Raw genomic sequence first — 18,419 nt, 5'->3', positions numbered from 1 at the left:
CACACTCAGGGAGAATTTTGCAAAAACATCAGCAGCATCTTCTTATTCCCCTGAGTGCTTTGCCCAAAAGTAAAGCAGAAAAATCATAAATCCAGTTTTTTCAAATGGCATCAAAGAATCCAACTGCTGTTGGCCCAGACATTTACCATTATACAATGATAAAACATATATTGCCCTTGTCCATGGATCAACTGCTTCACATTTACAACAGAATTTTCTCTGAGAGCATATTTTCAGATACCTGGGAGGGCAATTATAACTGCCTTTTCTAAGCTAGGGAAGGATTCAAAATTTCCAAATAACTACCACACAGTTGCACTGAACAGCTGCTTGTACAACATTCTGAAAAAAAAAAAAAAAAAAAAATGGCTAACTCTCATCTTTTATGGATTTTGGAGCGAAACAACATTTTTTTCCAGAACACAATCTGGCTTCAGAAAATATCGCTCTACTACTGATCATCTGATTGGGCTGGAGTCATCCATTAGAGATGGCTTTGTAAAACCTCAAGCATCAGGTATTGATATTCATTGATATGAAAAAAGCATATGACACTGCCTGAAGATTTGGAATTTTCAAAGACCTGCATAATTTTGGTCTTAGAGGGGAATCACCCTGTTTCAAGTGTCATAAAGTAATGAACATTCTATGCACTCTATCTTCCATCCTTTGGGATGATGAACAGTGTTCTTTGCTTTGCTCGTAAAGGGCACTGATAAGATCAAAACTTGATCATGGGTTCTAAGTCAATGCTTCTGTTAGGGAGAGTACATTGTGATTAGACCCAATTCAGCATCAAGCCATCAGAATCGCAGCTGTTGCATTTCATACAGCACCTATTCCTGGTCAGAACATTGAGGCAAATGAATCACCTCTATGCCTTCAATTCCAACAGCTATCTCTGTTATATGCAATGAAAATAAAACCCCTGCCCAGACCATCCTTGCTTAGCCACTTATTTTTCGTCGACGGTTGGAGAATGTAAAAAAAACGGAAGCTACTCTTTGTATGGCATCTGGGATAGCCCAAGTGTTCTACTCCCAAGTGCAGTCATTGCTTTAAGTTAAAGATATCAAGAAATTATATACTTGGTTTAATCCTTTTTCCGAGTGCAAGCAAACAAAGTTTGCACTTGAAGTATTTTCAGGACCGGGGCAACTCGTGTTAAGGTGGTATGACTTCACATCACTTGCCTCAGTATCCCATAATGCAAAGCACATCTTCTTGTGGATGTATAATGCTATGTATTATGAGAAGGGTCACTACTCAGACTGGTTTCAACCTTGATTGAGGTCTCTTCAATGGGAGCTAGACCCAGACGTGGTTGAAGTAATGCAGAAGTCGAAACAACGAAACAAACCTGCTGATCAGAAATATAACTGGTTGGCATAAAGAATTAAAAAGAAAACTCAAATCCGCACAGCCCATAACTCCTCGCCTTTATGATGCACCCAAAGTGCATAAGGAGGGTGTTCCACTGCATCCGATTGTGGATGGCAGATCCTCCCCTACATACCTATTGGCTAAACACCTCACTGACTTACTAAAAGGAAAAATTAGACAAACAGAGTCCTATATTAAGAACTCTCAACAATTTGTAGAGGAACTGAAGTACGTTAAGACATCACAAACGGACATAATAGCCAGCCTAGATGTAGTTTCCTTATTTACGAATGTTCCAGTGCAGTGGAGGAGGTCATTAACGTTATTAAAGATCTCTTCCCTACAGACATTACACTTTGCCTGAAATCAAATTTCTTCAAAGTAAACAATACAGTTTACCAACAATTGGAAGGCCTAGCAATGGGTAGCTCACTGTCCCCACCTTATGCAGACCTATTCATAGAAAAGTTGGAAAATGAAATTTTTACCAAAATTACGCCTAAACCATCGATATGGTGGAGATACATTGATGATATTTTCATGATTTGGAATAAAAACATGGAAAACCTACAGGTATTTTTAGAGAGAATAAACTCGCTGCACAACAAAATTAAATTTACTCTAGAAGTTGAAAAAAACAGACAACTCCCATTCCTAGACATACTGGTGAAAAGGCAGGAGAATAATTTTAAACTTTCCATATACAGAAAACCTACAGATAGTGGATGTTATTTACATTATTCTTCTAACCATCATAGATCACAAAAACATAGCATCATTCACATGCTGCGGAACAGAGTCAAAAAGTTTATTTCAGACGAAGAAGAGGTACAGATAGAACTTTCTTAAATTGCTATAACACTATCGCAGAATGGTTTTCCTACAAACATCATCAACAAATTCCTTTATAAAGACAACCTCCAACAACAAGGACCAGTTGCCCAGTATGCTTCAATAGTACTCATCCCTTATGTTGATTCAGTCTCTTCAAGATTAGCGAGAATGTTAAAATCTCACAACATCAGAGTGGTATTTAAGCCAACTACTACCATCAGACAAGTATTAAGATCTCCTAAAGACAGTGTACCATTTTTCAAATATCCAGGTGTTTATAGAATTCCATGTATGTGTGATCTGTCATATATTGGGCAAACTTGAAGAAGCCTGGAATCAGAGAGAAGAAGCATGCCGGGGATGTCAATCACAACAGGACAGTCTCCTCAGGCTTAGCACATCACTTTTCTACTTCCAACCATGTAATTCACTGGGAAAATAGCTGTATGCCGTATTTAGATGATGATTACGGTTACAAAATTTTGAAGGAAGCGGCAGTGGTATTAAGAACGGGTAACAACCTCAACAGAAATCAGGGTGCCATACTGAAAGATATATGGAAAAACTTAATCCACTCACTCAGTTTAACGGAACTACAATACGCGAAAAATCATGTTACGCATGATTACAACATGGATACAACACGTATCATTGATACTGACTGAAGCTTCTCAACATATGCATGCATTGTCACGCATATGTTCAAACTTTACTGCCTGACAGTTAGCAACGTTTCTGTATTCTCTCATATTTTTCTGTATGTACCATTCGAGCCTTGACAAAGCTAGACAGTCACTAGCGAAACTAGTAGACGGGATTATACTAATATATATATTAATTTCTTGGTATCTTTAACTTATAGCATAACCAAGTGAGAAAACTTCCAACAAGCAGTCATTGCTTGCTGCAGAGTTGGGAGTAATCGTGAGGCTCTGGCACTGAGCTATCCTCCCAAGAATGAATTTTTCGTCCCATTGTTTATAACAGCCTCTCAGCAAGTCTCAGCCATGTTCAGACACCATTGGAACATCAAATTGGGAAAAACAATGTGTAAGAAGAAACAGAAAGCAACAGACAACAAGAGGGAGGACCTTAACTCATATGCCTGTCACAACTTCTCACTATAACATCCCTAAATGGTATGATATGCGAGTCTCTTTAGATGGTATCAAAGAGAACAATTGATATGGATTTATTCCTGGCATATACCAAAAATCATTCCACTAAATCAGAATCCAGTAGTTAAAAAAATGATGGAACATGCATTCCAGCGAATTATAAACATGCCTCCAGATCCATTAATATATAAGATGGATATCTCTATTCCATACAAGAAGATAAAACAGTTAATAAACCTAATCCCCTAGAGGGTGACCAGTTTGATGATATCTTATATAATTTTCCTGGTGAAGAAGAAATGGTGGACTCTTTGGCAATCGGCAATTCTCTAAAATAATAATAACCGGATGCCAATAAAAACAAGACCTGACATCATCAGAAGTCAGATGATACCACTAAAAATAAATAATGAAAACATTTTTACAATGAAATTTTTGTGAATTCTGTCTAAACATCGATGACATCAAGGCTCTTATCACAGAAGCATAAGCCAGTCTCTGATTTTCCTACAGGAAACATATCTGAAGCCCAGTGATGATACAACATTACAAAATGTAGCCATCATTCATACTTACAGGACAGTGGGATGGACTTACCCACAGAGGAATCATCATGCTTATGGACATCCATTATCGTCTTCTAGCAGGTCCCACTCAATACAAATGTAGAAGCAATTGCTATCCAACTCACATTCAAATCTCTTATAACACTATGCTCCATCTACTTACTTCTTGCTGCACATATTCACTGGATGATCTTGATAATGTCATATTGCAGTTACTATTCCCTTTACTTTTAATGGAACAGAGCACTGTAGGACAGAACTCAAACTAACATCACAGGAAGATTTATCGAGCACATGTTCAAGAACAGTAATCTCTCCTCTTGAATATAGGAAGTGATGTCTTCTTACATATGCCTACTTGAACATTCACTCCCATTGACTTAACTCTCTACGCCAGTCCCCCCACCCCATCCTTAAGTGAGAAACTGGTGACAACATTCATTCAGAATAATTTCCCCATGCTATCAACTCTTTTAGATGAGCAACCATGTTAGGATGGCTAAAATGTGCTCTAATAAGGTGTCATGATGGATTAATGCAGCCAGCATGTCCTTCTCTGTTGCATCCTCTTTGAGGAAGTATTTATGACTGTAGACCTGTGTGTGTATGTTCCCAGGTTCTGAGTGACAAAAATCCCAAGTTTTTTCGAGAAAAAAAATCCCTCTACTTCCATATGAGACTAACTTGATGTTTCATTGAAATGAGCTGATAAAGGTTCCTCACATCATTGACAGGATTTGAATCCAGGTCTTTCAAAGGGCTTGTCTATACCAAGTGAATTACAGAGACTAAATATGTGCTACATCGTGGATATTACAATGGAAAATCAAGTAAGCTGATTGACTCACCTTCTCTTCCTTAGCAAAAGTAAGTGACTTACTCACTGTCGCATATACATGCTGTGTTGTGCTCTGATGATGTTGATTTGATATTCAGAGATATATAAGCAAGTGAGTAAAACATCTTTTTATAAAATAGTTTGTTTGGTGCTGTTAATACCATTAAAAATAAATCACAAAGCAATAGAGTAATCTGAAAGAAAAAAGTGGATAGGAGATTAATAATAATGTAAACTTAATCTACTGCTGTCATAGTAGCCTTAACACCCCCTGAGGGTATTAGACAGCAAGAAATTGTTGATGATGATCATTCCTTTTGGTTCTGAAGTCTTGCTTGAGCTCAGGCATGTTTGAAAGTAATGAGGTTTGTTGTAGTCGAGCATCTTTGAAAAATACCTCAAGCTTTCCTCTGAGCTTTTTTGGCTCCTGTGTAATCATCATTTGATTATGGCTTAGAGAAACAGGGAAATCAACTATATGTTCTGGGAATTTTAGCATGCCAGCTTGTGTAATATACTTAGTCACATGATACATTGCATCATTGATAGAAGAATAGCTGACTATTACAGAATCGAGTTCACTAAGGATGAGAAGGTAAGCCAGTCGTGATATCCGTGATAGAGTACATGGTCACCAATGCAGGAAGCTGGATATGATGGGAAAGTGATCACTCCAAAATAAATGTCAGTTTCCCACTTGAAAAATGGCCGGCACTGCATGAGTAGATAGCTAGGTTTCTAGCTATCTACTCATGCAGTGATGTTCAGGTAGGCATATGGAAGAAAGTGTTGCATATTCTCAACAACTCTTCTTGTGATGTTTATTGAAGCACTACTCCGCAAAGTGTTGTCTCCACTTAAATCCTCCATTAAAAGTAAAAGGGTGGTAATTGCAATATGACATCGAGGGTTTCTTGAGAGATATCTGCAGTGAGAGGTACGTAAATACAGTATACTGTTAATAGATTTCCAAGTGAGAGTTGGCCAGCAACTGCTCCTATGTTTATATTTACTGAGACTTGCTGGAAGGGAATGTGGTTGCTCATAAGAATGACAACTCGTCCATGAGCAGGTCCAGCCCAGAGACCTTACAAATGATGGTATTTTGTAATATTGGATCGTCCCTTGACTTTGGTATGTTTCCTGTAGACAGAAGCATACTGATTTATACTTCTGCAAGTGTGTCATCAATGTTTTGATGGAATCCATGACAGTTTCACTGAAGGAATATTTTCATAGATTTCTTTTTGGTGGTATCATCTGGCTTCCTGTGGCAAGTAGGTTTTTTTTTTCTCCCCCCCCCCCCCCCATTATCCTTGAAATTTTCCTTTTTAGAGCATTAATTCTTCTTTTTCTTGTCAGGAAAAATATTGAAGACATCATATTGCAATCTGTACATAGCACTAGGTACAAGAATTATTTTTTCATCTTCAGATGGGAATGGAGATATTCATGCCATCTGTAGATGGATTCATTTATTAGAGTGTCTTGAAGCATGTCTTTGGCCCTCTGCAGCACATATTCCAGTATCTTTTTCATTAGTGGATTTTTGTGTAACAGGACCATCTTTGGCCTGTCCTCAGGAATGAGTCTACATCAATTGGTCTCCTTCATTCACTCAAAGGAGTTGGAAAGCAGGTCATAGAATTCAAGGATGTTATAATTTGTGAAGGCAGAATCAACATATGAGTATGGATAAAAAGTGACATTTTTTTTTTAGACTACCTTCTCGAAGTAAGAGGATTTACAAGAGGTTACCCACTTCCTGATAAGTGATGTATGGTTCGTTTTTATTTTTTGGATCTCCTTCTCATCCTTCCACTTCTGCAATGCTCAGGTGTATGCTGGGTGATCTGTCATAATTACCACATTTTGGTATTTTGCTCTAACAGTATTCATTCACATGATCTTTACTGATACACTGAGCACAGATGGCAGAAAAAAGATCATAATGGGTTTGTGATATGGAGCCTTGCTGGACCGTTGAGATATCCTGCTTGGACTGATGGTGGTTTTGGTTTTTGAAGATAAGGATGATATTTCTGATGAGAACCAGATGCCTATCCCTACATTTCAGAAATCTTTTTTTATGGCTGTCACTCCTCAGTTCAGTGAGTATCACTTCATCAGAAACATCACAGAGGTCCTGGTAATAAAGGTAATGCCTTTATTATGACTACACCCTCCAAGGAGCTGGCAAACTCATCGGGGGAGGTTTGTTTAACTGACAGCATACTGAATCTTAAAATCCTTAAGTCAGTAATATAGGGAGTTAATGTAAGTCAAACATCTTTGCAAAAGTATCCTGTCAAACATCTTTGCAAAATCCAAGCAGTATCATCATATAACCATTCTCTTTACCCAACTCGCATCATTCTATTATAAAAAGTGATTACTAAGGCATGACTGACCATTCACAAAACCGTGCTACTCCTAACAGAGTATTATATTTTTATCCACCAATTCCAGAATTCTCTTTCTGACCAACTTTTCCAGAACTTTAACCACCACTCCTGAGTTAATGATTTGTCTACAATTTGAAATGTTTCGACTTACTCATTGTTAAATTTGTACTGTAACTAGTAGTTGTGTTCTGAATGTGCTGGTTTGAAGCCCGGTGAAACAAGTCAGTAATAAATATCTTTATTATTATTATTTTGTTGTTGTCGTAATACTGAGGAAAATAAAAAAATAAAAAAAAGAAGAAGAGATTAATCATAATTTTCTATAAACTCGTGTGCTTTAACTATTCAGAAGTAATTTTTAAGAAACTAAGGCAACCACTCATGCACACGCACACACAAACACACACACACACACATGCATGCATACACATGCTCTTAAAATTTATTCTTACCTGGTGTTACTGGTGGTTTGTGTGGACCAACTACTCTAACCTGAGGTTCTCCATGAAGCATAGTTGCTGGATGCATTCCAACTGAATTTAAGACTGCAGATGGAATAGGAGGTCGTATCTGTGATGGAAGAAGTGGTCCAGGAGTTCTTGAACGGGGACTAAGGATATTATCTTGGTTTTGCCAGCTCACCTGTTGCTGTTGCGGAGGTTGCCCTAAATTAAGTGATGAATGAGGAACAGGAAAGCGCAAAGGAATTACAGGTGGAGATGCAACTTGAGTTGATAACACTGGTGAAGACTGTGTTGGTTGATTTTGTGATGGCAGAAGAGAACCAGGACCTTCTATGTTATCATCAGGAGGTCCTGAAAATACATCAGCTTTAAGACGTTCAAAATCAAAGTCGCTCAAGAGAGCATCTCCTTGGGGAGAAATCAATCCTTCTTGAGTTTGTCGCCTTTGTTCTCTCTTTTCTTGTTCTACCAAATCTTCTAAAAGAAGTGGCTGTTCTTGTAGAAGTAATGGTCTTTCTTGTTGATCAGGTGAAGGTGAAACAATTGGTTGTGAAGCTGGAGCAGATGGCCTAACAGGCAAGTTATTTGGAAGTGAAAATGGAGGTCTTGGTGACAGAATCTGTTGCTGATGCAAGTGTGATTGTGCTACAGGAGTTTGAGGTCTTAAATTTGTTGCAGATTGATAAGGTGGTGGTGGTGGAGGAGGAGGAGGAACACCAGAGGGATATGGGGGTGGTTGAGGCATTCTTAAAGGAGATGAAAATGCAGCTTGCACAGATGGAGACGCTCTACTTGGATGAGATGAAACCGGAGGTGTTTGTGGTAGAGGTGCCTGTTGAGAATGTGTTGGCTTGGTTGTGGTATGCTGTACATGTAATGGTGTTTTATCACCAACAGCAAATGATGTTACAGATGAGGGAAAACAACTTGTTGTTGTTGGAGTAACATGGGTAAGTGATGTATTTATCGTCTGTTTCAATTCTTTGTTTGTTATACTGTTTGAGGTTGTTACCTCAGGAGTATTATGTAGTTTTGGTACACTCTTTTTTTCTGCATCTTCATCTTTACTAAGTACATGTGAATCTATCCTTTCTTCTTTATATTTTGTTTCATTTTTGAGGTTATCACTTTGTTCTCCAAAATTCAAATATTTATTCTGAAAATTTGATGAACTTATGTCACATTTAGGAGTTTCTACTATTTCAGTTTTCAGCTCTTCACATTTTACATGTTTTTTGTCATCAGATGGGATTTCTTGTTTGATTACTGGAATATCTTTATCCTCATTTTCTGTTCTTGTTTTGATTTCTTCTACTTCTGTTTCATCTAGTTCATCATCTTTATCATCTAAGTCAAGATGCTCGTCTAATATATTACTCTTTTCACCTTCACCAACAAAGCCATTATCCAGTTCTGGATCTGCATATTCAAGAATGTTGAAATCATTTCCTAGTCCTGAAAGAATAAGACTGAATTAATCATATTTTCAAATAAAAATAATAAAATAATAAATAAGTAAACTGCCTGAGACAGAATTATACTAAAATTAAATTAAATTGGAGATTGCAGCAAAACTGAAATTGGAAATCTGGAATCCATTTGGAAGGATTCGTCAGACTTTGAGTCAAAACTTCCAAATGATAAGACATAAATTATATACTCCAGGTGGAGAAATATCAAGGAGACATGTAGCATTCATCGTGGAGAAGAAAAATCAGATAGAGTAATTGCAATTCTAGTGAATGCCAAGCCCTGTGATATTTCTTATCATTCAGATATATGCTCCTACAGAACAGAATGAAGAAGTAGATGCTGATAACATGTATGATGAAATAGTGGTGTATAAAGGCAGCTGGAGGCAAGGAAAATTGAGTTATTTGTGTTATAGGTGACTGGGATGCAAAAGTTGGATCAGAGAGAACATCTGCACATGCAGGACCATTTGGACTTGGAACGAGGGAGGACACAATCTCATCATAATTAACACTTATTTTGAACAAAAAACAACAGCAAGATACACGTGGGACAGTCCTGATGGAAGATACAAAAATCAGTTAGACTATATTGTGATCAGTAAGCATTACTTCAATGGAATATGGAATTCAAAGGTCATGACAAGTGCTGACTGTGGATCTGATCATAGACCAGTCCTAATAATGATAAATATTCATCTAAAATCAATAAAAATTAAAAAGAAACAAAACCATAAATGGAATTTACAGAAGCCACAAAATGCAAGAGTAAAATTTTCATCAAAATTTAATGAAAATGTTTTATAACTACTGGCTGCACAGTTACAAAATGAAAGTGAACACCTTCTCAATGGAACAAACTACAAATAGCTATGATAACTTCTGCTAAGAACCACATCAATAAACATGAAGAAAGAAAGAAAAAACCATGGATAATGCACAAAATAAATGACTTTATTGATGAAAGAAGAGCAAATGAAGAAGAAAGATTAAGATATAAATCAATGGATAAGAGAATCAAACAATTATGCAGTAGATTGAAAAAAGAATGGATAAATAACCAATGTGCTGAGATAGAAGTGTTACAAAAAATAAAGAACAAAACCACACAAGCATTCCTGAAAGTGAAAGAACTTAATGGAAAAGCAAAATGAACACAATCTAACAACATCAAGTACAAAGATGGAAACATAATTATTGATAAAAATGATAAGATAAATGAGAGATGGGTGGAATATTTATCAAATCTCTATGTCGATGAAGAGAACATGATCGACGATTTACGACACCTCGTTATGTGCAGCAGCAGATACCACTCTACCTACAAGAAATGAGATACAACACATAATCAAGAATCTTCCTAATAATATATCCCCTGGGTGTGATAGCATCCCTGCTGAACTTCTGAAGGTTTTGACTGGTTACAATAACACCTACTTAGTGGACACCATTCAGCACATTTATAAAACCATGGATCAGAGAAAGAATTACCTGAATCTTTTACAACATCACTCTGCATACCAATCCCAAAGAAAAATAATGTCCAAAATTGTGAGGCTTATAGAACTGTGAGCCTAATCTCTCATGCATCTAAAATAATTTCAACCACTGTTAAAGAAATTGAAAGAGCCTTAACTGGCAAACTAAGTGAACAATAGAAAGGCTTCAGAAGAGGAATGGGAACCATTAATGCTATCCTGGAACTAAACCAGAATATTACTAGAAAGAAGAAAGATCACTAAACAAAATATTACAAGTAAGATCACTTGAAAGGAACAGGAACATATACATATGCTTCATAGACTTTCAGAAAGTCTATGAAGTAAACTTTCGATAAAAGTTTACTTTATCGATAAAGTAAACCTTCGATAAAGTAAAACACAATAAACTGCTTAAGTTTATTGTATTTTACTTTAAGTTAAGTTAATTTAAGTTAATTAAGTTTTACTTAATTTAGAAGATCATACTTAGAAGATCATGTACATAAAACTTATAAAAATGATTTACTCCAAACAAAAAAAATCAGCTGTTTAATTCTGAGACTAAAAAAGTGAAAATAAAAAGAGGAGTTAGACAGGGCTGCATCCTTTCACCAAATCGATTTAACATTTAGTGATGAAAAAGATTGAACAACAAAATATATCAATGGTATAAAATACAAAATCTTAGTTATACTGACGATACCATTCTAATTGAACAATAGAAACAAATTAATCAAATTACTGTACTTAATTCTTGGAAACAGCGACAAAAAAGACTCGGAAAAATGGATTATCCCTGAAACTGAAAATATACAGATGAAAGAAATAAAGCAAGGAAACTACTGCTTAAAAAGGAATGAAATAAATAAAGATAAACTAGACATTTTAAATAACAAGATCAATGAACTAATGACCAGAGACAAAGAAAATCCAATAAATAAATAATGCAAGGAACTTGAAAATTATAATAAAACTGGGGATACTAGAAACACTTTTCAAATGATAAATTATATCTGTCACCATAAAACAAAAAGAAATGGAAATATTGTCACATGACAAAAATGGTAAACAGCTATCAGTAAATTCGAACTTGATGAAAGAATGGAGAAACTACTTTCAAGAATTACCGATTGTTAATAATCTCCAACATTCAAGACGGCTAGCGGACCTGCATCTAACCATCACTCTACCAATAAATTGTGAAGACTTCACTGAAAAGGAACTAAAAATAGCAACAGATCAAACCAAAGCAGGAAAGTCCCCAGGGATTGACGGAATTAGAGCAGAAGCTTTCAAAAATGCTGGGTATAATACATATTCCAATCTCCTTGCCATAATGAATCAAGCTTTAAACACTGCAATAATACCTCAACAATGGAAACAAGTTCTTATTGTCCCTATACCCAAAAAGGATATAGGGACAATAATTCATATAAACATATTCCAATCTCCTTGCCATAATGAATCAAGCTTTAAACACTGCAATAATACCTCAACAATGGAAACAAGTTCTTATTGTCCCTATACCCAAAAAGGACAGTCTTAATAGAATGGATAACTACAGAGGTATTACTTTGCTATCAACCACAGTTAAAATCTATAATAGGATGATACTCAATAGAACAGAACCTTACTTAACACCACTTTTAAGAAAAAAACCAAGCTGGATTTCTAAAAAAACAATGTACAATAGAACAGATACAATGCATCAGAAGAATCATAGAAGGTTCACATGATAAAAACTTATCACACTCATTTTAGCCTTTATAGACTTCAAAAAAGTCTTTGACTTCATTAATAGAGAAGCAATGTTTAAAATACTCAGCTTCTATGGTCTACTCTCAAAATTCATACAAGCAATCTCAGCGCCTTATAAAGATTATAATGCTACAGTAATCTTTAAAACAAAAACATCTGAATCATTTCCAGTGACAACAGGAGTCCTGCAAGGTAATGTACTAGCACCTTATTTGTTTTTAATATGCTTAGACTGCATCTTCCGGACCATCAACACAGAAGATCTTGGTTTTAACATTAAAACATCCACCCACACCATGCAAATAACTGATCTTAGCTTTGCTGACGATGTTGTACATTTTGATACAGAACCAACAAATGCACAAAAACATCTCAGTCTACTAGAAGCACAGGCTAAACTTATTAGTCTGCAGATCAACATCCAAAAGTCCAAAGTATTCTCAATAGGACACTAACAGTTTTAGAAGGAAAGATTATGGGAAGGGGATCAAGAGGTAAAAAAAGGAGATGGTTTGATGATATAAAATCATGGACAGGATCATGTGACTATGCTGAAACAAAAAGAAGAGCTGCCAACAGAGAGGACTGGAAGGACACAGTGCTGCACCCTCACATTGAGGAAGCTACACAATGATGATGAATTAAAAAAATACGAGAAAATAAATAGTGGCCTGATACCACGAATGCTTAGAGTTACAGAAACAAAGGAGTCAAGTTTCTTGCATTGGATAATATATTGGGACCTCATATTGTAGGCATTAGTGAGACCTGACTATCAGAAACAGACATACTAATGGGTATTGAGTGCAAAGGGATAGTACTTTTAGAAAGAATACTAAGTATAAAAGAGGAGGGGGTGTGCTGTTAATGATATCAGATGACTTAAATCTGATTAGAGTTGTGATCTTTGACTGTAATAGTAGTAACAGTTTTTCATGTGGTAGTTAGCTTGAACCATCAGGTGTGAGGTGTAGTCTAACAAGATCAAATACATAGTGGAGTGTTGTTACAGACTTGGTGAATCGGTTGATAGTGATGAACAAATGCATCACTAAATATATATGATGAGTGCGAATAGAGTGATCATAATGGGAATTTAATTATCTAAATATTGACTGGGTAGCTGTAAAATTGCACAAGAAGAATGAAACAATGTATTGAGCTGTTGCAAGACAACTTCCTCAAGCAGCATGTGACAAAAGGAACTCATGATCAAAAAGTGTTAGATCTGATTATAGTGTCAGATGTATTTCAGATAAAGACATAAGTATTCTGCTTCTGGGTACTCACTTGGGAAGTGGCTAAGTTTATGAATGTTCCATTCAGAAAAGGTTACATGCTGAAATACAAAGCAAGAAATTATGACGACCTGAGGAGTATGCTGGTTTCTGTCCCATAGTATCAGTTGTTGGATGGGAGGGATATTGACAATGCATGGGAAGTGTTTAAAATACTTAAATGATGCGATATCAGAATGTCCCTAGAGGTTCAAAGAATGAATAGGATAGGAGTCAAATGGACGTGTAATCTTATCAAACAAGAGATTTGTAAGAAAAGGATAATGTGGAAAGAATACCATATGCATAACAATGATATCCATTATGAAAATTATAAGCAGCAGTCCAGAAGAGTCACAATTGTTGTACGGGAAACTAAGTCTGACTATGAAAAGAAATTGGCACTGCAAGCTAAAGATAAGCCTAGAAATTCTATTGATATGTTACAAGTAAAAAAAAGAATGAATATGAAAGAATAACTCTACTGAATGCAGTAGAGTTATCTGTGAGTAGGTGTGAGGGTGACGGAAGCAGAAGAGGTTGGTCAAGTAATGAGTAGACATTTTGTTAAAAACTATCAGCCTGGTATATGTGACACTGAACTCACTGCTACTTCTTCACTCAGAAAACCGATAAAGAATAGATAAGTACTCTCACTTGTTCTAGCCCCTTTTGAGAACTGACTAACAGTGTTAAGAGAATGCATCTTAAAATTTGTAATGGAAGAGAGAGTGAAGAACTAAAATTTATGTAAATGACTATGCTTTTGAAATGAACTTTAAGAACTTTCAGTTAGATAGAGATTCTGTCGTAAGCAATCCAAGAGAGATTATTTATGTGCTAAAATGCCTAAATGTCCAATTGAGCTGTAATTAAGAATGTATTATATGTTGATTTATTGAATTTGATAACATTTTGAAGTCAATGCATAATGGTTTTAAGAGTGAGAGAGTGAAAGAATGGTAGAAGCTTAAATTAGGTTTGATAACTACTTTAACTTGTATGGCATTATATAATGAGTTTAATAAATATTTTGATTCCTTACTTACATGTGTTTCTGATCATGATGATTGATCCTGACCCTTCATAAGACATTGAACCTGTGATCGTGTGTGTGTGTGTGTGTGTGTGTGTGTGTGTGTGTGTGTGTGTGTGTGTGTGTGTGTGTGTGTGTGTGTGTGTGTGTGTGTGTGTGTGTGTGTGTGTGTGTGTGCGGGGATACCCCAATTGAAGATAGTAGGGCATGACTGCAAATAAAATAAGCCAGAGAACCCAAGGCTTCTAAGAATTCAATTAACATTATTAGTGGCACCTGATATTTTATGATTATCCTAAAAGCTGAGTTTATCTCTAACCTTAAGGCCCAGGCTGGTGCAGATAAAAAATAAATTTTGTCTGAGTGACCAGGATAACTCATGGAATTCAGGGAACAGGTAATTTCTGGTGGCCTTTAGAAGGTTAAATTACGTAAGAAAAGGTATAAGAGAAGCAAGACATAACGTTAAGATTAATATTAATGAAGATCACATAACAATGGCGCAACCGACTTAACAAAGAGGTACATGCGATAGATAGAATTTGATATAGCGGCTGAAGTAGGAAAGGATAAGGTTAAATATATTGCCTCGACATATCAATATCAGAGATATACGATGCAACAAGTATCTTAGGAGTGATGGTGAAGACTTTGGAAAACGTGGTCAGGGGCTTGCATTCAAAAATGGGTTTCCAGAGAATCTCTACTTTGCAATGAACAGCACAGGTTTACTAAAGGAAGGTCATGATTTACCAACCTGCTCACATTCTATAATAATGTTACCACTGAGACAGACAAGGGGGGAATGTATATGCCATGATACTTTTGGAATCTGCTAAGCCTTTTTGACAGAATAGAACATAGAAGACTGCTGCATAAATTGGAAAATATGGTAGTGGATTATAAACTATTGGCATGGATAAGAGGATGGTAGACTGACAGATATCAAAAAGTTGTACTATGTTCTCCCCAGGACCTTTTGAATGGGCAAACCACCCAGCTGGTTTTACTGACTGCCTGGCTAATTAATGTTGTGAATAGACATAGCAAAATAATGAGCAAGAACGGAAAAATAATTTAAGGCATTTTTTAATTAATAGTGATAAGAAATCGAACTGGTGAGTCTCAATAATCGTGAGATCAGCTCAATTTCTTGCATTGCAAGCCAATCTTGAGAGCTTAGGATATTCATTTTGATGCACACCAATCCGTACGCAGAAGAAGACAAAAATCGGGATCTAGAATACAACAGTATCGGTTGCAAAGAAGATCTTTTACGAAAGAGGCATAATTTTGATGTTTGAAAGAAATAAATTGTGAAAATTGAGCGAATTCGAATCGAAGGCAAAAATCGATGTTAAAAATCTACATTTATTTTTCTTAATAATGGTTTTTGTCTGAAGATAGTGAGTCAAGTATTTAATATTTTATTTTGTACAAAAAAATAGGCCTGCAAATCAAATATAGTTGTGATCTCTGGGAATTCTCGAGGACTATGATGTCAGTCTCGAGTGATACCAATTCCCATTCCTAGTAATTAATACTTATAAATAGTAAAATTGCGACATAACGTGCATTATGTGTCTCGGGTATTACTGTCAGTGCAAAATTCAGTGATTTGTTCTGATTAATTTAATAACAATGATATTTTTTATTTATTAAATTACCCCATAATGAGTAAGAAGTCAAGTCAGAAAACCACACTCTTAAAATAACTTAAGAAAGATGAAACCGATAAGCATAGTAGCAAAGACACCAAAAACCAACAACAGAATTGTCAATTTCTGCAGAGTCTCTTTCAAATGTAAAACGTGCGTCTAAACACTGCTTATCGGGTATTGATAGTGAGTAGTTTAAAAAATCCCATTGGTTAATGGTGAAAGATAATGGAATGATGTGTTCCACATGTATGAAACACAGAAAGAGACGACCCACAAACAAGGACAAGACTTCAAAAAGAAAGCTTGGTTGACCATGAACAAAGCAAGTTACACACTGATTCTTGTTCAGATATAATTGAAAAACGTATAGTAGAAGAAACTGGAATAGGACAAATTGAAAAATCAATTTCAATTTTGAATAACTTGCAGAGAGATGCTTTTCTGGGAGCTTTAAGATCTATGTATTGGTTAGCGAAAAATGAGTTACCACATACTACATTATTTGAAAAATTGCTTGAGCACTGCCCACTTAGAACATCTTAACATTGGTAAAACTGCACATTATACCTCAGAAAGAATAAATGCAAGCGTTGATTGATATTTTAGCATCAGAAATTAGATCTGAAATACTGAAAAATATACATTCTGGAGATTATTCCAGTGTTTTATGTGATGAAACTACAGACATTTCAGTTTTAAAATAGCTGCTTGTGTACATTAAATATGTTTGTCAACTTAGAGGCCAGGGTTAGTTTTGTATCAACTTGCAATATCATTGATGGCAAAGATGAGACTATAACTAACAAAGTAATTGAAACCCTTGACAGTCTAGGCTTAAAAACTTGTAATCTGGTGGGCCTAGGATCTGATGGAGCAGCTGTCATGATTGGAAAGCAAATGGGAGTTGCAAAACTGCTCAAAGATAAAACAGACAGACTGGACTTATGGTCAACTGTCATTGTGTAAACCACCGACTGGCTCTTGCTAGTGCCTAAGCAGCTGTTGAAGTGCCTTATTTAGTCATGTTTAATGATATCGTAAGGCAATTGTTTTTCTTCTTCCAAAATTCCTCAGTTAGGATGGCTGGTTTAACTCAAATCCAAAATATACTTAACAGTCCTCAGATTAAACTTAAAATGGCTAGTGACACTAGATGGCTCTCTCTCTCATGATTCTGCAATACAGTCTCTAAGAGAATGCATGGTGAGTGTTATAGCTGCATTGGAAAGAGAGGCTGCCGAACGAAATGATATCACTGCTGAAGGTTTCAGTAAATATATCAGAACATACAATTTCATAGCTTCACTAATGATGCTTTCAGATGCGTTACTGCATTTATCTAACTTTCTAGATCATGGCAAGATGTTGACTTAATCAAAATAGAGGTAGTCTTAGAAGCCAGAAAACTATCCATCATGGAATTGAAAGGCACTCCTGGTAGTCATTTTCAAAATCTTCATCAGCATCTTTCAGGTGAATGGTCAGACCTTCACATTGATTATTCAGATTCTAATGTTATTACGTTTAAGACTACAATATATGATAAATACATAGGCACAGTTATTAAACACCAAGAAGCAAGATTTCCAGATATGCCAATCATTTCCCGCTTTTCAAGACTTTTCAATGCAGAAAGTCATGATCAACGTGAGGCTTCTGAGATTCTTTTTGATTATTATTCTAGAAATGGAGTTTTAAACTATGAAAGTACTAAACTAGAATGAGCAGTTGCATCAAAAATGATTAATGGACAGTCATACAAAAATCTAGATCCAAGATAAATACTGCTGAAATTCCAACAACATCTGAGCTCAAAGAGTCTTTTCCAAATTTTAGAAAAACTAGCTGTTGTTGAACTGGCCATAACTGTGAGCACAGCTGAATGTGAAAGTGTTTCTCTGCATTAAAAAGGTTAAAAACCTGTATGAAGAATCACATCAGTCAGAACACTCCAAATAATCTGATGCTGATTTCTTTGGAGGGACCAGATCTAACAGATTTTAATTATGAAAAAGCTGTTGACAACTGGGCTTCTAAGAAGAAGCAAAGAATTAATGTATAGAATTTTAAGCTGTGAGCATTACAAGGTTTTTCATTACTTAATGAGAAAATAAGAAAAATCCTAG

General features: G+C 35.8%; 1 protein-coding gene across 1 annotated transcript in view; it reads right to left on the bottom strand.

Annotated features, from left to right (window-relative positions):
• Nucleotides 1–18,419, bottom strand: part of LOC150093819 (histone-lysine N-methyltransferase 2C-like) — a 1,065,326-nt gene that overhangs the window by 390,929 nt on the left and 655,978 nt on the right. Inside the window, exon 44 of the mRNA XM_090412524.1 lies at nt 7,597–9,063. Coding sequence (XP_090268650.1) covers nt 7,597–9,063 — 1,467 coding nt within the window. The remainder of the gene's footprint in view (nt 1–7,596; nt 9,064–18,419) is intronic.

This window comes from Typopeltis vanoorti, chromosome 23 (genome assembly GCF_054136105.1).
Source record: "Typopeltis vanoorti isolate ZY-2024b chromosome 23, IOZ_Tvanoo_1.0, whole genome shotgun sequence".
Lineage (NCBI taxonomy): Eukaryota > Metazoa > Arthropoda > Arachnida > Uropygi > Thelyphonidae > Typopeltis > Typopeltis vanoorti.
This window is presented reverse-complemented; position numbering and strand designations above follow the sequence as displayed.